Source organism: Salminus brasiliensis, chromosome 2 (genome assembly GCF_030463535.1).
Source record: "Salminus brasiliensis chromosome 2, fSalBra1.hap2, whole genome shotgun sequence".
NCBI lineage: Eukaryota > Metazoa > Chordata > Actinopteri > Characiformes > Bryconidae > Salminus > Salminus brasiliensis.
Genome location: NC_132879.1, coordinates 44,938,213 through 44,965,664, shown reverse-complemented (window position 1 = coordinate 44,965,664; position 27,452 = coordinate 44,938,213). Strand labels below are relative to the sequence as shown.

The 27,452-nt window shown below is 41.2% G+C and overlaps 1 protein-coding gene across 3 annotated transcripts in view; it reads right to left on the bottom strand.

Moving 5' to 3' along the window:
* Positions 1–1,279: 1,279 nt before the first annotated feature.
* The window catches only part of chchd3a (coiled-coil-helix-coiled-coil-helix domain containing 3a), a 103,295-nt gene continuing 77,122 nt past the window's right edge, over positions 1,280–27,452 (bottom strand). For all 3 annotated transcript variants that reach the window (XM_072673906.1, XM_072673907.1, XM_072673908.1), the window contains 3 exons: positions 19,228–19,298; positions 7,970–8,105; positions 1,280–2,107 (listed from right to left, as the gene is read on the bottom strand). In XM_072673906.1, the coding sequence (XP_072530007.1) occupies positions 2,084–2,107; positions 7,970–8,105; positions 19,228–19,298 (231 nt within the window). In that variant the 3' untranslated portion in view covers positions 1,280–2,083. The remainder of the gene's footprint in view (positions 2,108–7,969; positions 8,106–19,227; positions 19,299–27,452) is intronic.

Below are 27,452 nucleotides of genomic sequence, written 5' to 3'. Positions count from 1 at the left end.
CAGCGTCAGGGTTTTGAATCCGATGACCTGGGCAGCAGCTACAGGAAGCCAGTGAAGAGAACGCAGCAGTGACGCAGAGTGACATGGCTGAATTTAGAAACGTTGAAGACGACCCGTGCCGCTGCATTCTGGATAAGTTGTAGGGGTCTGATGGTGCGCAGAAAGAGACCAGCCAGAAGAGAGTTGCAATAGTCAAGTCTTGAAGTGACGAGAGACTGAACAAGCACCTGGACGGCCTCTCTAGAGAGGAAGGGTCGAATTTTTTGGATGAAGACTGCCACTGCTTGTGTTGCTCAAATCGAGTACTTGTACTTTTACTCAACTACATTTTACTCATGGAAAAAAAAAAACTTGTTTCCATTTTCTTTGATATGATTAATGCAAATCAGTTTAGGTATGATTCATTAAAACATTCAATCAAATTCCTATAAATGTCCACACACAACCGCTCACAGTACCTCCCATAATTCACATCACATTCAAAAATCCAGACACACGTGGACAGGGCCTTAAAACCCCCACCCTACAGTGAAGTGAGTAAAATAAGCATCATCATACAGTGATTTTTCCCTTATTTTGACATTTATTTAGATATGTACAGGCCAAACTGAAGGCCTAGCTCATGGTTTGCCGCTAAAAATTAATTAGGTCAAAGGAAAGCTATAGTAAACCACTGAAAAATGTAACAATTTTGATATTTAAAAACACTTTACAATATATCAACAGGCAACTGGTTCTCTTTGGCGTCAGGTGGTACGGTTTTGTTACCTTGATACCAGCTGCATAGCCATCCTTTCTCAAAATCTCCAAGCACTGGAGAACCCAGCATGCCCCCACCTTCAGGCATCAGCTGCTGACACCACCTGCAGAGAGGAAAAGCGTGGGAACGTGTCGATCCCAAACACCAAATACATGATGGATGACACTCCTTCATTCCTTATTAGTCATGTGATGAGTTGTGATCAATCTGGTCATTTTGCCCAGGTTCTCCATCCTCTGCACGCATCTCACATTGGAGTTTTCACGGCAGGGAGCATGTGTGTGCGCGTACGCATGTTTGTTTGCACTGCAGAATCTAAATTTAAATGGAGGAAAGGAGTTTATGGGCTACTGTGTAAGACAGAACAAGACATACACAGAGTCCGTCATTTTGTCAGAGAACAAACTCGATCTCACAATAATCAGCACTAATGTCACCCTGAACCCCACATACACGTACACCCAACACACAAAGGCAAAGGCTCATTTTTAATAGGAGCAGAAACGGGACAAATTCAGGTTTCCAGTTTCAACCCTTTATTCTTCCTGATAGATCAGGCAGTCCGAAAGACGGCTCACATGCAGAAGAAAGGCAGAAATAAAGCAGAAACATAATGAACATTACACACGCAGACACAATGAACAGTCAGGATGGGTGGGCTAGTGCATAAAGAGCTGGCTGGACATCAGCTGAGGATGAGCTATGGTTGTGGGGTGCAGGTCTACATCTGTGGGCGAGCAGGGTGTGTGTATGTGCGTGGTGTGAGTGGTGTGAGTGGTGGTAATCTCTGCAAAAAAAGAATTGCAGCGTAGAATCAATGATGAGAAGATTTACGGAAGCAGAACTTCCAGGTTATCTGTTTTCTAGCCTGTGATATAAACTTGTGTCTAGCAAACATGACTAAAAACTAGGTGACGATGAAGCTTGCTGGCCTTTTCTGAGGTTCACGTTTGGTTTCATTTGGTTTGACTACCTTGTCTCAGGTAAGCTCCATCCTGGAAGAACCGCTGAGAGATATATTCTCTGGTTCTAGCTGTTCGGCACAGGGTACTTACTACACCTCCTATGGCTTTCACAGCTGCAATACTTTACTGCTCTAGAAAAAGGGAGCAGGGTGAAATGGAGGGAGGAGAAAAGGGAGGAAAGAGGGGTGCGGGAGTGAAGGGTAAGGGTAAAGGACGGGTGAGAAGATGGGCCCCATCTCTCTGGTTGCTGTGGTTTCTGTACTGTTCCTCTGAGTCAGGTGTGTATCCAGTGGTGCCTCCGCTCTCCTTTAGAAACATCCTTTAAAAACGATGATGCCTCCTTGTCTGTGCCTCTGCATTAGCCTCCAGTCCTTAACTTGTTCTGCAAAAGAAAGAGCGAGAGAGAGAGTGGGAGATAAGAAAAAAAGAACATAAAAAAAACAGATAGGACAAAAGAAGAATGTAGGGAAGGGTAAGAGAAGTCTATGAGGGAGCAGGTTTCAAGTTAAGGGATAAGTGCATGTAGAATTCCCAAACACTCAGCTCTCTCTGACTGTCAATACACATTTCATACGGGCTACTGCATCAGACAGAGGAGAAGCGCAACACCCAGAGACAGAGAGGGAGAGAGAGAGGAAATGAGTGAAAGAGACTAAGAGATAGAGACAGAAAAGGAAGAAGGGACAGTGAAAAAGACTACAAAATGAAGGAGGATATTCTCAAGCAATGCAAATGCAAATGAGTGGCAAAAGAGCTAAAGAGAGAGAGAGAGAGAGAGAGAGAGAGAGAGAGAGAGGTGAATGGAGGAATTGAGGACAAAGCTGTAGAAAGGAAAAAAGCTGTGGGAAGTATCTTCCGCTCTATGGACTGATTGATTCTGTGGCTCGTAACCATTCACGTCCACCTGCTTTCTCATCATCTTCAGCGCTCCACCCAAAAAAAGTGGGAACCCAGCGGTTAGGAAAGCTTTCCTGACTCCAATCTTAAACAAGTGACCTATGCTGCACCTTACACAATCACAGCTGGCTGGGTCCAGACTTTTAGAGGGACATTTTCCACGGTGAGCACCTCGCTGCACATAAGATGACAGACACCTCTGGATGGAGTGGAAATATTTGAGGCGCTCTCAGGTAAAGGACAGCTGCTTAGCCAGAGGAAAGAAAATCGCCTCTCTACACAAACAGGTGTTAATCCTTAAACCCTGAACTCCTCTATCCAGGAAAAAAAAATGAGGCAAAAAAAGAGGGTCAGTCATGCGAAGAAGCAGGAGACGAAAAAAGGGGGGAGCGAGAGAGAGTGACAGTGCCTGTGTGTGTGTGTGAGAGAGAGAGAGAGAGAGAGAGAGAGAGAGAGAGAGAGAGAGAGAGAGAGAGAAATCAAGCCATTCCTGATGATAAACTGGTATTCAGCAGAGTCTTCGGAGGCCGAGTGTACGTTTTTATCTGCCTCTCTTCTCCTCTCAGCATGCTATCAGCAGCAGAGCCTCTGAAGCCTGCGTATTAGAGAGAGCTGGAGTGGAGAGGGAAGGTCGGGGCTAAATGTTATCAGTTCATTATTGATAAGCTGGAGGGTAATTACCCTCACCAAGCCCCCGTGATGACAGCGCGCTGTCTTTAACCCTGTCTCCTGGACAGCATGTGTCAAAGCAGGGCACACCTTGCCCTTATTTAACAAACCACTAGATGATGGCCCACATACACAGGTGATCCAATATAAGGGAGAGGAGTTTCAGAGTGGTCACTGTGTATGGGTTTGGGTATGAGTTTGGGTGGGAGTTTGCTAATTTGATTCAGTGGTTTAAAAGTGAACATTATCAGACAACAACAACAAAAAAAACTCTTCACAACCCTACCTGTAGGGTAGAATTGTAGGCCAACAGAGAAGGCCTGATGTTTTCTGAAACTAACATCAATTATATATTGCAGTCAACAGAAAATCCTCCCCCCACCCCCACAAAATACAGGTAGAGACAGTTACATAGGTATGAACTTCAGAAGCTGAACTAAAGGCCTAAGGTGTCACATTTGTTAGCAACACAATTAAGAACACTGTACTTGGATGGTCCACTGTAGATGCCTTACAGATGCTTACCTGACATTTAACTAACATTTAAGTGAATCTGCATTAAATGCAACTGAACTCCAAGTCAAATGTAAATGGTTGTCTACCGAATGTCACTCTACACCTAACCCTAACCATAACATTACCCTTTTAGGGTTAGATTTAGGGTTGGATTTACGGTTTAAGGTAAGCTTAGGGTTACAGTTAGCATTGAGTTGATTTAAGAGAAAGTTATGGTTATGGTCAGGGTTAGGTGTAGGGTTAGATTCAATAGAGAATCATTAACATTCAACTTAGAGTTCTATAATCTATAATGGACCATTAAAGTAAATGAACTACTTTAACTGCCCATTTTTTTATTATTATTATTATTATTTTTTTTTTTTTACTAATGGTCAAAGTAGAAGGCTATCTTTAACAGCAATGGTTGCACTGGACAGCTTACAGTAAACCGGGTATAACTTAAATGCTGCCATTTCATTTACCATGAGACACATTAGATACTCTTGTCCTGTTTTTTTTCCCCAACTTGGTTTGTTCAAAAAAATGTAAGAAGTTGGCTAATTTTAAGAAGTTTTTTAGTCCATAGAATATCAGGTCAGAGAGCTTTGCCCCACTCCACAGGCCCAATACTCCATAATCGAAGACAATACAAACACACATGCACACACCTCTTGAGTGCAAGATTGAGTTTTCTCTGCATTATTCTGTGATCCTTTTATGTGAGTCATAAAATCAGATTACAGCGATAACCCAGGGCAAACATAGATGCATTTTAAAGCATACACTTGATAAAATAAAGGGCTCCAACTCGCTACGGCAGGACTCGGGTTTCAAATTTACAAGATAATGGCACACACGCATGCACAGAAATGGTAGGAATGCTAAAAAGGTTTCAGGTAGCCTTGCGCATACACAAAAATGAATAAAACATATCCGCATTTACATGATGCATTGCTTAAGCCCAGCGGAATTCAAAGCCCGCTTTAATACTAATGCCCAAGAGAAGGGAAAAATGCGCTGTCGAGAGTAGGCCGCTGTCTAGTGAAACAGTTACATTGGTAAAATCTAATAGAAAAGCTATCTGAATGTAAATCGTCTCGTCTGGGAAACCGCTGCAGTGTGTTAAAACAGGTCGGAGTCATGCTCTCGCCCGCCCCCCTGCTTCCTCAGACAAAGGTCTAAATTCTCAACAGGACGGTGAGCGAGAGACAGAGCGAGAGAGCAGGAACCTAAACAGCATGAACGTGCCTCTGCTTATTTCATTTAACACGCACTTAAACAGGGCCGAGGGACAGCCCCCTGTCCACCGTCATTATGCAGACGACTGTGTAGTGGCAGCCTACAATTTCTGCAACGCTGGGAAGCCCCCCAACGCAGAGTGGAAAAGAGAGGCCGCTCTCGGCACAGGGCCACCATTGGCAAATGGAGGTCTGCGAGCGCTTTATTATAGGGTTTCGCCAGACAAGTGGCTCGGCTTGCCGAGGAAAAGAGTAACGGGGGTCAGTGAATCTGAACGCAGCGGAGGCACGAGGAGGAGTGGACGGCCACTTGCCACTAACATATCTGCTTGTTTTCTGTGACAACTGCTTATTTGGATGCGGCGGTCTAGCAACAGGGTTGCTGAGCTACCTCAGCTCTCACACACCCAACACATACACATACACATACACACACACACACACACACACACACACACACACACACACACACACACACACACACACAGAGAACAAACTACCTCTATTTACCTGTAGAAACACATCTACTAGAAGCATTTTAACTTACAGGTCACTTTCCCATATGTGTGAGGCCTCAAACTTGTTTTTCTTTTGGCAGGACAGAAGGGAATACAGTGTTAATGACAAATAATGACTGTCATGCAAAAACCTTCTATCTCCAAAATGGAAGCTGTCAAGGAGCATTGCAAAAAGATAATTTCTAAGTCATCTGCTAGTTTCCAATTATGTTAAAAAGTGGAAAAACATAGATATAAAAATAAGACGTGTGTGACAGCGACAATATATTTTGGGACAGTTTGTAGATCAGGCAGCAACAACAAATCAATAACATCAACAGTATTAATGTCAATACCATTGGAAAAAGTAGTTGTTACACTTGTTATAGTTTAGTTGGCTTTATTTTCATTTTGAAGGTTACATCACAAAGTAAACTACAGATAGTGACCACAGAAAGTAATTCATTTAGCTGTGCTAAAATAATGTGTTTCTTTACTGGTTCTGCACCTTTCATCCAGAGTAAATGTTTGTAATCATCCAGAGTAAATTGTTTAAGAGCAAATGTAAATATGCTTTAGAGCACTGTCAAGCCAAGCCGGGTGCCAGAGAGCTATCACCCTGAAGACTTCAGATCCATCACACCTGCCTCTGATTTTCAGGTACTAATTTTCCTGGAGGCCTTCATTGCCCAAACTGGCTGAGTTGGATTAGGGTTGGAGCATTTTTAAAATAAAACATTATGTTTAATGTAAAATATATACTGCTAACTATTGACACACTTATAAAATAACTTTCTTTTTCATAACTGAAAGTAATTGCAGCCATACGGTACATTACATCGAACACAAAATCTAAAGGAAATCTAATTTTTTGCCACCTGAATAATAACTTAGTGGCTATTTTTTAAATCAGAAAGAGCTATAATAGAGACTAAACAGCCTTTGTTAAATCAAGGTTTTTTTTATTCATGGTTTTCACTTAATAAACACAATCATATTTTCTTTATTCTCATACAGCCCTTATTCGGCTAAGGATGCTGTTCGAGCTGGTGAAAGGAATTATTTTGCTGTGGCGAATTCTGTCGGAACTGTTCTGAATACATGCTTTAGACCAGAATCTTAAAGTTTGGTCACCCCTGGTCAAAATGTGTTACTGACAATAGTTAAGTGAGGAGTAGATGAAGTGACCTCTAAAAGACATGAAGTTAAATGTCAATAATTATTTTCGTTATTTTCGGTAAGATTAGTGACATTAGTATATATTTGTTTTATACAATGTTAGTCAATAAACGGGGAGGCAAAAGAAAAAACCTACTTAAGAGACCTTAATTAGCTCGTTGTGGCTGTGGCTTATTAACAGGAAAGGCCAGGTGAGGCAAATCTTCACAAATGTAAAGCTCTACAAATTCCCTAGCTCCTCAAACCTTGTCCCAACGATCAGCAGCAACAGGCCCCTTTAAGCAGCTGCCTTCCGAAAATCAGGAAGCAGGAAAAGGCTACAACATAGCAAAGCAATTGAGCAAAGAACAAAGTCTTTTGTGATCACATGACAAAGAGTGTACATATTTTAAGGTTAAAATCTAGGTGTAACATATATGTGACAACTTTTATTGCATCATGTTGTTCAAGAAATGGGGTCACTGGTTATTTGTAATGTATGACATTTTAATGAAGCACTTGAACTGTTAAATGTACTGCAGCAGATCTTTAGAAGCAAAAACACACCAAATGAGCTGGTTTTGTCTTTAGCACTAACCAAGCACACCGGCATTTTGTAAATGAGGTCACATGTACACCCATTTAGAAACTGCTCTGGTACAGCATCTGGACTTCATGAGTTAAAGTGAAGCCCAAAGTGCTGTAGGTAACTTTTGCACACCGTTTAAAGGGTCTGTGACACATCTCACCTTGGGTTCTTATAAGTTAAGATATGCACGGTGAGGGTTTCGACAGGGCCCCAACAATGCCCTGACTTAAATATCATTAAAAATCTGTGGACAGATCTCAAACGAGCAGTGCATGCAAGAAGGCCCAAGAAACTCAAAGAACCACAAGTACGGATTCTCCTTTTTCTAAGGAAGAATGGGTGAAAATCCTACAAACAAGCTCTTAGCTGGCTGTACAACCTGTATTCAAACTGCCCTAATTGACAAAGGGGGTCTTCTTAACTAAGTACTGATCATAGAAGGAGGCCATGTTCCTTTTTTGTTATTCTGAAACTTCTACATATGGAAATAAAAAGTAATCTTGCTTAAAATATTTTTAAAATGTCATATTTAACTTTATTCTTTTTGGAGTGATCTTTTAAGTGCATCTTTTAAGTGCTTAACTATTCACAGCAACAGATATTTTAACCAGGAGTGCCAAAACATTTTTGGACAACACTGTACATAGTATAAACATTCAACACTACAAAAGTACAATTCATACACGACACCTGCTCACCTGCTTAGCATTGTTGACACACTGCAGATACAGTGAGGCAATATTGGAGCAGAGCAACGTTTTTCCCGCGTTCTCTCTGTAGCACTTCAGAATCTGACCCTGCAGATCAGTACACACAGGACTAATTTCATATCGCCTGCAAAGAGAGAGAGAGAGAGAGAGAGAGAGAGAAGACCAAAAGTAACACAGTTAGGGACATCGTTCATCACCATTACATTATTTAGTTTTACCAAGAGCCTCAAACTGAAATAGTGACAATGACAAAGTGCCTTAAAATGACGATCTTGCTTCGTTTTCACGCCTAAACATCTGGTCAATCACTGATCAATAGTCAAATTGATCAGTGTAGATTGGATTTGGTAGATAATTGACTGTCCTCACACACAGAAGTTACAGAAAACAACGAGTGGGTGTTGGAGATGTGCTGGAGCTTAGGGACCTGGGATCTCTATAGAAAGCCTGAATGACAGTCAAAGACAAATTACAGAGTCCGTCGACACAAATATGCGCATATGCACAGATTTAACAATTTGTCGCTTACACAGCAAATGTGGGTGGACGTGACAATTCTAGGACAATATAATGAAGCTTTATTTGCAAGAAAGGCATCAATCAAAGTTGGACATCAATGTGCATATCAATGGCATGGCTGATGACTTTCAAAATGAGATCGGAACACAGCTGTAACTGGGCCCGAAATCTGACTCAAAGCCAAATACAGTCAGAGAACTTCAGGCCGGCCCCCAACACACAGCACATAGCCATCTGATCCTGACTAGAACCCCACAAAATCCTGTCTGAAGGTTTGAGGCTGAAACTGACAGTGAAAATCATGCCCCAAATTGACCTAAACTGGCCCATAATCACACAGCACAGAATAAGAACTGATATTTCTAATGACAGAACTGGGAAATTACAGTGTAGTGACAATTATGGCCTTCATTAAATCAGGCATAAATAAAATAAAAACAATCCAGCCAAAAATTCATAGTCAAACAAATAATAGACAAATGTCAACTCTCCTCAATCCATTGGCTTTCTTTTCATTTACATCTAATTTGTGTGGAACTTGCGCACCTCTGTGCTAAATTCTTTTTTCTTAAGGGTAAGAAAAATAATATTATATAAAAATATAATGTACTGTAGGAAGAAAATTAAATTCTGGGAGAAATTCAGGGCAAAAAATGCTAAATGTGGGCAGGGGCTGTGTTTACGAAATGAACGTTGGACACAACACTACGTCCCGTGTGGTTCCAACAAATATTTCATGCTCTAGATCGCAATTAATAATGTCACTACAGAGCAGACAATACGTCATGAGGTAAACTGCGACAAATTTGAACCCAGTAGTGAATAGATAAGCATATCATACCCATATGATACATATACTGTTCATAGGTATAAAGATCAGTAGACAATTTCAAAATAGAGATCAGAATTCAGAAATGGTATCCTGATCACACATATAAAAATACCCCCTAAACTAAACAGTGTTCCTTGGCAAACATGCAGGACAGAGATGGACAAGGCTCTTGGTTGCCATGAAACTCGACCCAAATTGTCACTGCAAGAAAAATCACAACACCCGACTCTCTGGAGGAATCAGACATACTAGGTACCTCTTCATGTAACCACTATGACCTTTAGGTAAAGGAAGAAAAAAAAAGAGAGGGGGGGTGGTGGAGGAGTAGACAAGACATTATCTTCCTCCGCTCAGCGCACCACTCTGTTGGTTTTTGGGATCAGACAATAGTATAAGCTGCCTCGCTCCGATAGAGCGTCATTAATATTAGTGAGGTGCTCTAAAGGGAAATGAATGGATGAGAGCTGTCAAGACGGTGAGGCTCTATCTGATCTCCCTCCGTCTCAGGCAGGGGATTCACCCTTCTTCGACTTCCTCCCTTTCTTTTCTTTCTCCCTCCATCCTCCTGTCGGCGTCGCTCTCTTTCACGCTGCCCTCAATCCACACAGCTGCTGTCAGTCAAATATCCCCCTTCCCCCAAAACACACTACTGGGAAAACTTTAATAGGAAACTATTACAAAGGATAAGAGAAATAGAAAAAGAGGAAAAAGAAGACGGTAGTGATCGAAGGATAGAAAACCATAAAAGATAGCAAAAAACATTTTAAACACATACAGTTTCATCTCCACAGGATCCAATTATCTGCAAAAGCCTCATGGGATGATGTTAACCAGCTCCATACCCAATCATTCCCTCTCTCAGTGGTTCTCTCTATTACCATAACTTTCTCTCCAGCGTATAATAGAGGTGCAAATCTCCGACCATATATATCGGATGCGTGATAGCGCACTGGGCCGCAAGGTTAAAAAAAACTCACTCATATTTGATATTCAACACGTAACATGATTTTTCTGCATAACTGGATATTTTCTCCCTACACATTAGGTAATACCCAAATCCTGACACACTTAAATAAGAAGTTAAGGCAGTACACATTTCTGCTTTCCAGTGGAAACTACACATAATTAATGAGTGATGAGTTGTTTCTGAGAGTAAAAGAATTCAAACATATATAATTTAACCTCCCTTTCTTTCTCTCTCTCTCTCTCTCACACACACACACACACACACACACACACACACACACACACACACACACACACACACTATATGAATATCTGTCCAGCTCCTCTGCTTGGCGGAAGGAGAGAAAGAAAGCAATACAGGCCATAAATCATAGCAGGGTGAGACAGAGTCAGATATGGCACACCGCTGAAAGAAGCAAAGATATGAGATGCTTTATCAGAGAAAGAGAGAGAGAAGGAAGAACTGAGAGAGCAATATATACATCTAAAGCAGCTGACCATTCACTCAAACAGGCGAGAGAGATAAGAAAGAAAGAAAATGATCATCAGTAGATCAGTGCTGGACGATTTGTCAGAAAGTCTTTTTTTAATAATATGTATATCAATAAAAAATATTACATTATCCTTATCAAATATAAAGTAGTCAATAAAAGTATGCATTTTGAGGACACTGTGTTATTAACGGGGCATTCACATTCAGAGGGCTTCTGGTCTTTTTTCTCTGTCTTTTACACTTTTTAACACTCCTACCTTCCCAATTGTCCATGCTTCCACCTTCCCACTTCAGCAGTTTGAGTGAATGGTCAGCTGCTTTAGGCGTATGTATTCTCACATATATCCCCATTCTCTCGGGTGTGTGCGCTCTCTCTAATAAAGTTTCTTTTTTACAAATACATATTTTACCTGAAGGAGCTTTTAGGACACCCCCTTCTAAATCCATAGGCATTCATATCGGCGACCCTGCTTTGTTACTTTACGTGGTCAGTTGGAGGAATATCTACAAGGGAAGAAATTCACCAGCTGATTTGTTGCAATGCTGGCATCCTATTACATAAATTCAGTGAACTCTTTAGAATGACCCACTCTTTTAATAATGTGTGTAAAGGCTGAACTGCATAGCTAGGTGGGACTGAAGGAGTCACCTGAATTCAATAATTAAGGTGTGTCCCAATACTTTTGTCCATATAGTGTATATGGTATTCTCACACACACACACACACACACACACACACACACACACACACACACACACACACACACACTCTTCCAAAGCACTGCTCAAGGGACCTACTGTGGCACCTTCACTTTTAAGAGTGTAGACCAGTCTTTGCTCCAGAACCTTACTTTCAAACTTCGCAAAGCCTCTCTGGCTTATAAAAGAACGCATATGGGATATGTCAGGGGCAATAGCAGGGAGAATGGAGAAAAGAGTGCCTGCAGTTCAGGCTAATGCAAAAAAATATCCCTCCACTGTCTTTAAAACCACAGCGCTTAGCTTATTAAAATACCACCACACATTTCTCAAAATGGGTCTGGAGCCCTGCTTAAATTTGTGCAATAAAGACAAATGCAATCCTGCCGTGACAGGTGGTGTGTTCGGGCCCACAGTGCAGCCTGTCCACGATGTGGGCTGCCCTAAATGAACTGTTATCTATCTCTTAACGGACATGCGTCTATTCGTCATCGTTTACAACCACTTAGCCACTAATAAGGTTAAGAGGTGAAGCTCGCACTTGAGAAAAAAACATTGCGGGTCTGACGAGCTGTGTGACAGAGGCTGACAAATAAAAACAAATGAAGCAGTTAGAGAGAAAAATGACAAGGTCTCATTTTCATTGCCTTTTTTCTTCTTCTTTTGTTAAATAGGATCCATCAGTTCCACTAGAGCAGAGAGAGAGAGAGAGAGAGAGAGAGAGAGAGAGAGAGAGAGAGGCCACAGGCCTGACCTCGCAACACAGACTCTCACCATTCCATTATCAAGATGGATGAATGTAGAAGAAAGGAAAAGACAATGACTGAAAGAAGAAATTTGACAGAGAGAGAAGACACAACGAGAGAAAGACAGAGAGACAATGAACAAGAGGGACATAGAGAGAGAGACACACAGAGAGAAAGAGATACAATGAAAGAGGGGCAGACGAAGAGAGACAATAGAAAGAGAGATAGAGAAGGAAAGTGAGACAGAGGGACAGAGAGAGTTTGGGGAAGAAGATGGGATATGAGATATAAAGTTAAAGTTAAAACAAACAAAAAGAAAGGAGAAGGAGAAGGAAGGTTAGAGGCAGAGAAGGAGAATGGGGGAGATAAGAGGGTGATATATTGCCAATCTCAGCTCCTCATAGATGGCCACAGTAAAGATGTAACGGGGGAGCTATAGCACTGCAGGAGTCTGGAGTGCGTTCTGAAGATGATGAGAGTATGATAACCTGTGGTTCGTCTAGTCACGACTTGTGTGTGTGTGTGTGTGTGTGTGTGTGTGAGAGAATCTGTGTTAAAATGTGAGGTGTGTGTAAACGCTAGGCTCGTTCACCGAGGCAAAGTGAGAAGTCCAACCTCAGAGGCCATTCACTGCGACCTTCTCTGACCTCCATTCAAAACACAGGCCACTCGCTTCACTCTTTTGCAACATTACAGCACGGCCTAAATGTGCTCGACTGCATTTCCCAGTAATAGCTATAATTGCCTTCTTTGAGAGTGGGTCAAGCTGTGCTTCAATAAGCGCTCAAACAACATGGCCTTAAAATAATATAAAAAAAAGGGTTATTCCCACTGAAGCACAATACAGCTTCCCTGCTGCGTATTACAGGGGTACTTTCAAAGAGGGTCTGACGTGTTGCACTGGATCTTGGTGGATGATGGATTGTGGATATGCACTGACATTATGACTGTACTAACTCTCATGCACATTTCACACCAGCCACGGTAAATGAGCCGCTTGAGCACCGCGTTCCTATAAAAAAGCCTTTCACACTAGGTGTGCACTCTGGGCCCATTTTTGATGCGCTCTGTGGGCAGCATTCTAGTTTCTAGTTTCTACTCAGAAACGGTACAAAAGTCAGTATTTACAGTGCTATAAATACAGTTTTCTTATTTAAGGTAGAATCTAGACCAAAAAACATCCCAATTAGTAACTATTATTTATGCACCAGATCAATAAGCTGTGCACCAACTGATATTTTAAATGAAGGACTTTTAAGGATAAGATTATAATTAACTATTATAATCCCAAATCCAGTTCTGAGTCTTCCGAGATCCCAATCAGGTGCCATTACCGTACATTATTACTCACCTAGCAGCAGTGTGGACGTTCTCATAAGGTAAATAAAAGAGTGTGCAGTGTGGACCTATTTTACAGTGGAAGACGAAAACAGACCATAATATCTTAACCTATGTAAAATTATCACTGAAATGCTCTGTTTTACCGGCGGGCGAACCGCTCGACTTCCTTGGTTTTTTAAACCAGCACTGAAGAGCCCTTTCAGAACTGAGTGGAGGCTAACGCTAATGCTAATACAGAAATGCTCTAGAAACCCAATTCATAGCACATAAAACTACATCACCCACTATAAACAGTTATTTCACATCGGTAGTTGACCAATAACAACTGATATCAGTCTAGAGTGTGTACCCCTATACACACACACACACACACACACAAACAACTAAAACACATAAACTTGACTGCAGTGTTTTAAAGAAACAGGGAGCTGAACGGTCAGTGACGTGGAGTATAAGATATTAAACACACTATAAAGCAGTCACTTTAGTCTTTACTAAACTCAACAAATCAGCCCAAACACTAAAATAAAAAACTAAATACTAAAATAGGGTGATTTTACTGCAGTATTATTCAGCAGCACATCTTATCTAAACTGTGTGGCTGTAGTATTTATACAAAAACAAAGATCAGATTGGTACTTGGCTGCTACTCATCATTAAGAGACTCCGATTCGCTCAGGAGGCAAAATAATCTGATCGGGCCATCCCTACTTTAAACAAAATAGCCAACTAACATAATCAGAGCATGTACATAACAATGAGGCTAATTCTAAAGGGTACGCTCAAATTTAGTCTACATAATGTTTATCTAAGCAATACACAAACAATAAGGAGCTGAAGCTTGTTTGCTTAACACGATAAAACAAAAAACACTTGCCCTTGGGACGAAATGTCAGGTGTCGCGGAAACTGTCTGGTAAGGAATGGGCGTAAGCCATGACTACCTGCATGTGCACATTGCATGGGTTTGAATATTCATTCGCTGAGAGATGACTGAGAACCTTGTGGCCTGTATATAGGGCCGGCCACGAGACGAGACCTTTGAGCACCAAAAAGAGAGGCTGCAGGATGCACAGAGGCACGGCTTGTAAAAAAATCACTGCAGCATAAAGTTTTTGAGCACTTTCTCTCTGATACAGTAAGTCGAACAAATTGAACTGTCAGTCCAGCTGGCGCAAATGAAAGCAGTGAAAGTGTGAGATTGGGAAAAAGAGTAGAGTGGCGTGGTGAGGAGAGGAAAAGGGAGGAGGTCAGTGGAGCAAAGCTTTGTGAATTAAGAGGTGTCACGTCCGTGTGTCTGCAGGGTGCAAATGTATGGCACGCCTCCAGGGACGCCAGACAAATCCCGGCGGTGCATGCTTAAAGAGTGCAGCAAGGAGCACGCAGGCGAAAGGTTAATACACACAAGTGGCTTTGAGAAAACAACGCCTTGTTCAGAGAGCTGAGAACCAGCGTCCATCAGTCACTCACAGGCCTGTTTTGCTTTGTTTGTTTTTTTCTTGTTTATGGTAACTATGGATCTCTTTTTAATCAAAAAATCCCCTTTTTCTCCAAATTCAGTACTGTCAATTAACCATTTGTAGCTCCCCCTAGCACTAGCAATGCTACTGACAGCAGCAGGGTTATAGAATTAACAGGTCTTCTGTGATATATGCACTGCGAATGCAGTCAACACACTTGGAGGAAAGAGCTGGGACACCAGCTCAAGGATGCCTGTGCTTAAGAATGATGAGGGGAGAGAGCGCCACCTTCCCACCCGGAGAGAGCGGACAACTGTGCTCTCTCGGACTCTGGCCACCGATGGCAAGATGACATGCCTCAGGATTTGAACTTGCGACCCCCGGGCCATAGTGGCAGCGCATTAGACCGCTGAGCCACTCAATATTAGCAATATTTCAAACATCCCTGGTCAAAATTTATGTTACTGTGAACAGCTTAGCAAGTACATGATGACTTTATTTCTGAAAGACAAAGTTACAGATGAAATATTTCTTTAATATTTTAAGCATTTATTCTCGCAGAAAAAAGAAAAAAAAGGTTCCAGAGCAAACGTCTGGGCACCCTGCACGCTTTTGTAGACTTTTACTCATTCTTCCTCACAAAGTGTTTCTAGTTTTGTGAGATTATTGGGCATCGTACATAAACTGCTAATGATTTTCCATGATATTCAGTTTGAGAAACTGTGAGGCATGTGTTCATGGTGAACCATCACATTCTGCCTCTTGAGGTTATCGTTTATGGATTCTGAGGTGCGTTTAGGATCATTTTCCTGATGTGTTCATCTTTAACACAGCAGGGCTGCAAAAGTATGATTGACCCACCCCTATGCTTAATAGATGATATTTCTATGAAAATCTGCACCCCTTTCCTCCAAATGTACCTTAGCTCACTGCAGCTTACATGTAAGTAATTAGTTTAACTAATTTACTCTCTCAAGCCACAGGACTTCTTTCCAAAAAGTTTCTTTAGAAGTTCTTTTGAAAACACTGACAATGAATTTTGGGGTGATGACATTCTGATGTTGCATGAAGATCATAGTTGTGCACAGAAAAATAGTACACCACCACTCCAGAGTCTTTGGCTCTGAAACAGGGTTTTTATTTGCTATTCATTTTCTTGAGTTCACCTTACACACCTGAACTTGACCTCCATCATTCTGATAATTGCCATTCTCAGTCAGGCCGATTCGTTTGACTAGTGCGACCACTCCAAATAAGACGCACAATAAATAAAATCTGCTTTGCCTGCCTGATTTGGACTGTGCTTGTGTTAATTTACTACAATTTTACTAGTTTTTGTAATCAACTCATTGTGATACAAATAGAGAACGAAAAATAAGAACAGTGGAATAAGGAGGGCAGGGAGTGTTTCAGGACTTGGAAGTCTCAGTTTGTAATACACAGTACAGAACTTTGCACCACTGGCTGTGGTGTTCACCCAACAATTGTTTAACTAGGCTTAATGAATAAGGGAATACATATTAGTGAGCAATGGTAGCAGCAGTGGTATTAATTCTTCTTTCTCTTCTTCTTCTAATTAAAATAAAACCAAGAAAGTCACAAAAGTGTCAAAACAGTATTTGCAATGAGAATAGGAAATATTAAATCTGTCATCATACAGAATACATTATCAGAGATTTGCAGGTGAAGCAGATCAGATTTTGACCGGGTCTCAGTTAAATGTCTGTGAACTGGCCACCATTATTCTATGTGAAGTTCTGTGCATGCACAGTCCAAATTGGACAGGTGATACATTGGGCAGCAACACTTGATGTGCTTGGGTCCAAAATTCCAACATTACTTGACAGATCTTGACATCCCTTTCTTGCTCATTACTTAGCAGAATTAGCAATATCATTATAATCTCACATGGCCATGCTTGGAAACATCACCCCAACCATCCAATACTCTCAGCTCTATACATCAAAGCCACCGCAGTATGGAGGAAATGAAGTTGTTCGACAGACAGCCATTTTCAACTTTAAGAGGCAGATTACCATATCAAACTCGTGTTAATTCTATCAATTATGCAGATTTCGGCTTCCATATTTATCTCATGGCGGTTTCAACTTTCAGGAAATCAAAAGGCTCTGACAAAATATCCTGTATTATTATTTAACTAAACCCAAGATAGCATCTTATCTCCCCTCCTCTTTATAGAGCTCGACTAGAGCTGCCCTATCCACTGGGACAGCCAATACAGATATATTTGTAGTCTGTATAATGTACAATCCAAATATCCCTCCTCTCTATCTCCCACATTCACTCTTTCTCTCACACACGCAAACCTAATTAGGCTCCTGCAGGCCGTATAGTTCGTGCCTGTCCGGCTCCAACAGTAACACCAGACCTTGCAGACATTTCATTAAGAACAAGAAAAAAAAAGACTCTTACACATATCCTCCTACCTCTAGCCAGTAATCCAATCCCAGTGCTGCTAATGCACCCCTCTAATGCAATCAGCCAATCACAGCACTCAAAGTAGCCACACTGGTCACATGACACCCTGTCCCACCCCAATGCTGAGTGAGGGGGGAGCGATGTCATGCTAATGCTGGTTTAATGCATTTCTTAATGCAATTTAGCCCCTCCTACCCTCTACCCAGCCCCACCGGACTTCACTAATCAATTTCAGGCATTTCTGTAGAGACGATGATCCCTGTGTTAGCACTGAGAGAGGCGGGCTAATGACAGCCTAATGCGATTTGTGAACCCAGGCTAGTACTGGAACAGCCTACCCTCCCTTCCCATCCAACCCACTCACCATTACTATGGGTGGCTAATAGGCCACATTAAGACACAGAATCAAAATGGACTTACACTACTATTTTCTTTAGTTACACTCATGGCTAATGGTTAAATCATGTAGTCTGAACGAGGCTGAGGCATCCGGTAAGGTAAGGTTGAATGTGCAGGCTTACATAATCAGAAACATTCTGTAAAAGAAGTGGGAGAAGTGTATTTGTCAAAGTAAATGACAAATTACTTTCTTTCATGACTTTATCTTCAGGAAAGGGCTTGAGTGCTCGCAGCAGGTTTTATAAGCTGATCAGACGGTGGAGCTTAAAATAATACAAATGGTGTTTTTAAATTTTGCAATTCGATATGTTTGAATACTGCAGCATATTTGTGTATACATACATTTACATTTGTGAGATTACATGACTGCCTTGATTCATCAAAACAGCATAAAGGGATTAGTCTGGGGGATTTTCCACTAAATAAATGTTACAAAGGCCAATATTATTAATAAACAATTAGTGACATCAAAACCAGCCAATAATATCATCTGATATTGACAACATTCAGGTTTCTTGCCATTAACAAAAATATGGCTGTCAATAATTCCTAACATTTTTGGTCACATCACAGGGATCTAAAATCCATGCGGTATTCAAAGAGTGAAATTCTGAACAGTTTAGGTTTAGGAAGCCAATGTCAGTCATCCCTTGATTGGTTAAATCACTAAAATGCAACCTAAAGTGGCGAATCTAAACACAATACTCTTTCATGGTTACATTAACAAAGACATGTATCCAAACAAAATACAATTTTTTTTTTAATGAAGAAAACATACATATTGGGCGGCATTGTAAAATCACAATATTTAAAGACACTTTCGTAACACACAATACTCTGAGACAAAGTACACAAATTTTTCGATTTCAATTAAACAGGACTAATTACACTCTCTGTAATAAAAAGAAATGCAGCGATATCAATGATTTACTCATAAAAGTAATCTGTATATGACGATAGCAAAATTGACAAGGATTCGCTAATATATATAATCACCCCTAACAAACGTGATTTAAAACTACAAAGAATTCTAGTTTGCTCATCGCTGTGCTACAATATTTGTATTATTTAGAGTTTTTGCTCTTTAAGTTAAAAGGTGTGAGGACAGGTAACTGTATTGGTCAATTAAATTATAATATGAATATAAAAAGTGCCCTTAATCTATATTTTTAAGAACACTTTTGTAATGGTCAGGTGTTACAAACAACATACTGTTTATAGTGCATTCCTACTACATGTACTATTTTCTGCCTGTTTCTAAAATGTATCTTCGATCTACCGCTGCCTTTATCCTTACAGTCTTGAAAGTCCTACTGGTGTCATAGCCATGTAAATATGGCATTTTGGACTTACTTGAATTTAGCATTCATTTCATCCGCTGCTTTGTGATAGTTCTCGTTGCTGACCTTGTAGAACTGGGCACTCTGGAAGAGAGACAGAGAGGGGGAGACTGAATGAAACACAAAAATCATCACACTACACAAATAAAAGATAAGCTCACCAATTTCTTCACATCTTTTCAGACTGCACTTGCATTTTAGTGGACGAGGAGGTGAGAGAGGGGTAAGAAAAAGTACAGTTCACAACAGCACACTTCCTCTCACAAACAGCTTTATAGAAAGAAAAAAAAAAGATGATGGGCATTTTTTTCTGTGTTCACCTCACCCAACTGTACCATTTAAACTCCATTAAAAGTTTATGGAGGGGGATATTGAAAGCAGCAAAGTGTGAAGAGTTTGGATGATTTTAGTGTGTGGTAAAAAGGGATTTCCTCGAGGTGCAGAGCTGGAGCTCTGTGTCATCAGCGGTGGTGCTGAAAATCTTCATGAGGTCACGGATGCCGATTCAATCCCAGGGAATGGAAAGAAGGTGGTTAAATGCTGGACTGGTATGGCCTTCTAATATGTGGCAATTTGGAAAGATGGATGCATTTAAGAAGATTAAAAAGTGGTACTTAAACACCAACAATGGCCTGTTTAGAAATCAGCCAACAAAGAGGAAAGTAGTGACACTTAAAATAATGAGTTTCTTGAGGAACAGGCAGAGGTTCTATACTTCAAAACTGTGAAGAAACCTCTTTCTCTAAAGGTGCTTTGAGGAACCTTCAAAAGGTTTTTAGAGGAAAAAGGTTTCTTGAAGGCTCCTCAAAGCTCATTAGGAGGTTCCTCCAAAGTTTTAAACTGAAAACCAAAAGTTCCTCAAGGATCTTCTACTTTTAACAGTACACTGCAGGCCTTTCATCTTTAGTATCCATGCTTTAAAAAAAAAAAAAAAAAAAAAAAAAGCCACATATGGTAAAACCTATTCTTAGTCTCATCCATAATGAATACGGCTAAAAGGCAACACTGATAAGGGTCGCCAGTTTCATACTGTTATGTGATAAACCAGTAAGCAATGTGCTTTCTAACATAAGCTAAGGTACTGTGGCAGAGGTAAAGGCCATGAAAGGCTGCATTTGAGCGTACCCAAACGGCCACACACTATTAGTATGCGGAGACAGTGAAACTCAGATTTCACAGTTAACCTGGGAGCTTAAGAGACTGTTAGCAATGTGTTTGATTCTAACAGGCATGGCAGTTGTGAAAGGGATGTAGCGGAATACAGAGTATGCTGGAAAAAGGTCTCGTCTGAATAGCGGCACTGGTTCTAATCAGGAGGAAAGCTATTCTCCACTGGCGAATAGCAAAACAGCTCAGACATTGATTACCAGGGCAGTGACTCTGACCTCACAAATACACACATACACACAAAGCCCACTCTCAAACAAATCGTCCCACACCCAGTCCTTTTATTCCTGCTTAAACACACAAACACACACACACACAAAGCAGAAGTGGGGCTGGAGTAGACTGAGCAATTTTCGGGTTTCTACTTTTGTCCTTGATTAACAAGCGATTCGGACACACTGATTTTGATTTCGACATTGAACACACACTGATGTAGAGGTCCTCCATCAGTCGCCTGAGAGCCTCCCACACACTCAATCTCTCAGCCCTCCAAACGCTAAACCTCCACCTGCCTCTACCCCCACATGTATTGGTCAAAACAAGACCCAATAGTGCAGTAGTGCAACTGATTAGAAGATTAGATCATCACCAGAAAACGCCCATCTCCGTTTTTCTTTTCAGCAACTTTGACACAGGTGCTTGGAGGATGCCTGAAGACTGCCTTTATTCCTTGTTTACAGGTAGCCAAAAATAAATGTTTACTTAATCTGTCGCACAATGGGGGTGTCATCGACTAATAAAATAATTACCTCACAACTAATCCCGCCACAGAGAGATTTACAAGCCGCTGAAGGAACTACCCTGTGTGTTTAAATTAAATCTCCCTTCTTTATAATAAGTGAGCCGAGCGGCAGTTCAGAGTTATCGCTGGGGACGCGTTATCTCCCGAAGACCAGAGAGGAAGCAGGGGGGAAGCCCCGCTGTGACAGCCATTATGGCACGACTGCGCAGCGGCCATATTGGCTCTGCGGCACGCCAGAAGATGTGTGAGACTGAGCTTTCACAAATCAAAGCTGGCGACCGCAAACGGTGCGAGGAGAGGAGAGCGGCGACCTGTGGAGCCAATCCCTCAATCAGGCCGTCAGACCAGGGGAGTAGGCTAAACTGGAGAAGGGAGGAAAGCTTCCTTCTTCTGCAGCTCCAGCTGAACGGATCCTCCATTAGAGCAACAGCTTTATCGGTAGCATTCAAAAGATGCAGCAGGAAGTGCTGCATGCTGGAAATCCACAGAAACTGGGTTTGAGTCATTGCCTTTAAATATACCCCTTTTAGAAACAGCGAGTTGGATCTGTTTTAGTCAGCAATGCGAGCACCTTGTGCTTGAAGGAAAACAATGTCTGCCACATTCGAGATAAGGGTCTAGAGTCCCGATTTAGCTCTTTGCCGCCTCCCCCCCCACCCCAGCAACATAATCCAGAAAGACTCTCAATAATTACAAAAAATAATAATTTGTTATCCTCACAGTGCTAAGCTAATATAGGCCCTGTAGGTCATCACATTCAAAGCCCTAGAACCACATATAGTACATTTCATTTTCATGATCCACTGTAAAAATAGTTCTACGCAGCGAACTCTAAACTGTGTTACCTTAAGAAAAAGCAGCTCACTCCAGAGGACGCTCTGCTAGAACAGTAAAAACAAAAGATTTGGACCTGAATCGGGCTTAAACTGGCCGATACTTCAGCCATTCAAATATGGCTGGATAGGTCCTGATCTCAATCCACTGGATCTCAATCCCAGTTTAAAATCACAATCAGCTGAAAGAGTTAAAGGCTGTGGTGTGGTATGGTTCAAAAGAGTACTATGAGTAGCTCAGCACATACAAACGCAACACAACCCAACTAATGATACATGCATGATGTAATTTCTCTTAAAATATAGTCCAGAAGGGTTTTCATCTAATATCTCTAACATTACATATTCATACTTAATTTTCTATAGATATTCACGCGAGAGTACATTTAATTACAACCTATAAGGCATGTTACATTAACATTAGTCTCAGATGTTCACCCACATGTAAACAGAATGTTGGAAATCTACTGCACATTAAGCTGGCCTATGGGGATTTGTCGGCTGCAATCCGAACGGCTATTTTCAAAAAGAAAATGCAGCTCATACTGGTGTGGTGTGTTTGCTACATGTTCTTGTGATCTTCCCACTCTGAGGATAAACTGAATTCTACCACAAACAAATTCTCAAGTCAGACACAGCCAGAGCTAGTAAACAAGGGGCTAGAAATTAAATCTGTAATTTTGCTTTGGTAATCATCATGTACAGTGTTTTATGACGCGATGTGATGTTATGGATTTCAATAAAAAAAGGGGGGGGGGGTGCAGCGCTATAACACGATTTACATTTTGCTGTTTACATTACTGGTGTGTTTGTTTTGCAGACATATTGCATGATTAAATGACAGACTGTTATAGTCGGAAAATCAGTGTTTAAGTATTGAAATATGCACCATAGCAGAACTCAAACACTGTGCTACATACTGTGATCCTCAGACTGTGATTTAATATCAGAGCATTACATTTTTGCATGAATAGACTGTGTTATTGTGTGTGTGTGTGTGTGTGTGTGTGTGTGTGTGTGTGTGTGTGCCTGCTTAACACAGCTACACACAGGCAAAGAAGATTTGGAGCAATTTCTCTAGTCTTCAGAAATGTAATTTCAAAATTTAATGCTAATTAAATCTCAGAGCCCTAGTGCCCATCCTTGCAACACGTGCCACTCTACAGAAGGGGACAGATAATGGCCCTGTGTACTTCGGTATAATAAATAATTTTTTGTGTGGAAACCAGCTCTGTATGTATGTATGTCAAACAAAAATGAGAAAAACTGTTTTAAAGTAGTGCACACCCTTCATACTGTCAGCTATCAAACTGTACATATGCAGAATACTGATTTCCAGTATATATATATATATATATATATATATATATATATATATATATATAAATGAAATTACAATTTCACTAAACCTCTGCAACTAGTGAGACTATGAGAACTGCAGTAATTAGTATGTCCATCCACTGCCTGTATATTTTGTGGATATATATTGTACATGCATATTTTTCTCCTATTCCTCACCTCCAACTGTTTAAAAGTCAGAACCTTTTATTCTTCTCAGAATTCAAGCAATCCCAATCTTATTGAATTAATCTGAGGTCAGCCAGTCCTTCTTGTGCTTATTTGGAAAGTACATTTATTTTGTGTTGGTTTGCTTTTCTCAGTAAGAGAGTCATGATCAGTTCAAGATCCGATTTCAGACCCACAGCATTGATTTGTCTTCCTACAATGGAAAGAAGAAAACAGCTCTGGCTATCTTCCTCTCTCTCTTTAAGATGAACACATACAGTGCTGTTTACTCGGATGGCGTTTGGTGGGTCTATCTATTATTTAATTTTTTTTTTTAAACTTCAGTTGGGCTATACCTCTTGAAAAAATTAACCTCATATACTAAATGGCATTTTTGACTGAAAAGGAAATGGTCTCTGTTTTCTGCATATTACTGCATATTGTCATGTAAAAGTGTGGGGACACCTAACTTTCCAAAGGGCTTGCAATATCAATAGTAGACTATCCCAAGTTCACAGTTAGAGAAGCATTACATGAATTACACTGGCGTGAACATTAAACTGTCCTGTATGTTAATCAAACACAAGTAGCTAATTAGCTAAGAGTGTGTAGCTAAGAATACACACTTTAGTCACATAAACAGTCACTTTGCTCAGGTGTTCCTCAGGGATGATTTGCCATTGCTCTCGCTTGATATTCCTGAGATCTTTGGAGCTGGTTGGACAGTTTCCTTGAACTTTCACAGCAGGTTAACTGGGTTAATTGGGTTACTGCCTTAAACGCTAAGCATACCTCTATCTTATAGTCCTTACTGAATAATTCATAGTAGTCTGGATAATAAATAAGTCTTAGGTTTAATAACCGAATAATAAGCTTAGCGTTTTAGGGCTTAAGGACCGAGTGACTGGGCCATTCCATTACACACAGCATTCCCTCTGCCTCCAAATACAGAATTTATCCTTACTTCACTGAAAAGTAATAGAGATATTCAAACATTAGTCATGTCCACAAACTTGCAAGTGCAGTCCAACCTTGGGGGTCCCGTTTCCAAGAGCCAGGATTCTAAACTAAGTTACTGCAACTACATCTTCCATTGTTGCCAGGATACCGACTGCTCTGTCTGCAGAGTAATGGTCTTTGTGGCTTCAAGAGCGCCGGTTCACATTGTTACGCTCCGCCATCCAATTTATGTCCACGGCACAGCTGCTAGAAACTTGCAGGTGCTGCGGGCCCTCGGACAGCTGCTGGAGGGGCTTTTGAAGAGTGAGTGAGGGTACTCGGTAGTTCAGCAAGCGACGGGACTCTAAGCCTTTTTGTACTGCCATCAGCCAGACTGATGCAGTGAAAAGGTATTCAAAGGGCATTGATCGGGCTGAGGCAGAATTAATGAGCCTCCTCATTGCCAGTTCCTCCTGGCATGACAAGAGTGGGCATCTATGCTTTCGCCTCTTCAGTCTCTTTTACAGCAGGACACCACCTAGTCTCATCAATACTCTCACACAGGGAGGGAGAGAAGCAATTGTAAAAATAAAAAAGAAAGGGGGGGGGGGGGGTGGCACACAAAACGAATAATAATACACAGAGGGGAGGGGTGCTAGCGAAAGGGACGAAGAAAAACTTTGGAGTACACGCAGTTAAATATGAGATTGTTTTACAGCAGGTATTGCGTGAAAATGTGATATATAAATATATATAGATATTGTTTCAGAGGCAATTTAGGCGGCTGGGCCAATTCAGGGGCTGGAGGTGCCAGGTTGCTGTCTCTGAGCTGTGATGGCCTGTCAGACAGAACCTTCTGATAAACGAGCAGCCTGAATTGAAAGAGACATGTAATATATATCAGCCTTTTATATTCTCCTCTCTCGCCCTCTCCCTCGCTCCCTTTCTTCTTCCATACCTTTTCTAGTTCTCTCTGCCACTTGTTCTTTATGAAGCTAAAGCCCTGAGCTAATGGAACAATACAGGATAAGAGGCGAGAAAGCAGGAAGACAGAAAGATGAAGGATGAAGAAGGAGAAGAGTGGAAAATGAGACGGGATGGAAGACAGGAGATGGAATAACAACCGCAGCTCCTGCTGGTTCCAGAACCGTGCAGAAGAGGGCTGCCGACTCACTTTAAGCTGGCGCAGATAAATGAAAAAGAAAAAAAAGGAAGATTTAAATAAATAAAATGAACAAGGCTGTTCTACCACCACCTTCCACTACAGAAACAAGATAAGACTCTTTTGTCCATATCTCATGTGTTTCCCTCCCTCGTCACTTATCTAATTCCTCGTCTCCTACGGAGAGAAACTGGAGAACCCCCCTCTAAGACCTTATTGTTTGAGAGTGCTGAGTTTTCCAATGGACTATTCAATGCATGTTCAAAAAAACTGTACAAATGTGCAAATGCTGAAATACCGTTTCACCAAACTTTCACGCTTTCCTCTGCCATTTGTTTAAGGTATTCTTGTGATGGAGGCCCAGTATGTCTAGCATATTTATCTTATGAATCCAGATCCATAAATCCATAAGGGCTAAAATGCACCCGTGTCCAGCTGACCGGGCTCCCTCTGTCTCTATTTGAGCAGCGAGGGGCTGTGCTGTTGACACAGTGCAGCGAGTATTGAACAAGGATCTATAGGTGATTGATGAGGCAGGAGGAGATCAATAATGCTGCTGTCAGTGGAGGGTTGGGCTAATGCTGTCCTTGTGAGTTGAGAGGGGGAAAAAAAGACAGACAGATAGAGAAGGAAAGATAAAGGAGAGAGAGAGAGAGAGAGAGAGAGAGAGAGAGAGAGTGAGACAGAAGGAGAAAGGGAAAGAAAGGGCAACTGAGAGAAGGAGAGACATGCAGAAAGGCAGTTTGTACACCTTCATTGGAGTAAATGCTGGCTCCCTCATCCCTCATTAGTCTTAAGTAATGTTGGCCAACACAGGTGTCTGTTAGCCGGTACGGTGGAGCTGGGGATCTGGCACTTTCCTCAGAGCGATGCCACATCGGCAGCAGTTTGAAAAGAGACGGTGGCTGGCTTTGCATGTTTCAGAGGAGTCCTTAACCTCCTAGTGTCCGGAGCATTGCTAGTGGTAGGGGGAGCTATGAGCGGGTGGGTCAGTTGGCAATCAAGATAATCAATGAATCTCTCAAGTAGTGTAGCTGTCTATGGGTCTGTCTTTTTGTCCATGACCATTACAGGTCCAGCTTTACTGGATTCAGAAATTAATAATAAAAATGTTGGGAAAAAATGTACTCACAGATTGTATTTTAGCACAACAGTCCAGCTTAACCCAAACATTCTGCTCTTCCAGAGACATAAACATATCAATCAAATATCGGTTGGAAATATTGGTCAAATTTAAGCATTTGTCAGATGGCAATCAAAATATCAGTAGATACAGATATAACACTGATATCACAGTCCATTTCTACTTACTATGTCAAGAGAGTGTCCTTGCTATCTCCCATCCCTACTGAAAACCACTGCTAAAATGACTACTGAATAATTCAACAGTTCATTAATATTTAACTATATAAGCTGTGTGTCGATGCCTAGTATACAGGCAGCACTTCACGAGCAACTGGGAGGCTAGGTATCTGAGGACAGGGTAGGTAGAAATGTTACCTCCTGCAAGATCAGCAAATCCAGTCCTGAGGGGCCAGTGTCCAGCACAGCTTGATGACTTTCCTACTCTAACACACCCGATACAATTCGTCAGTTAATTACGAAGTTTAGTAGGTGTTAAAACAGGGAAATTGGCAACTGTGCTACACACTGGTCCTCTGGTATTAGTACTTGTATTCTATAATAGTGTTTTATGCATCACTGAACAATGAGGCATCCATAAAGGGTGGGCAATGTGACCATTTTATCTTATCATTATACATTCTGTTATTGGGATACAATACATTCTTTCTGAGCACTTACAAAATGTGAACTAAAATGTGAGAGTATTTGGACAGCAGTTTAAAAAAAAGAAAAAAAGAAAGAAAAAGAAATCATAAATATTGTGT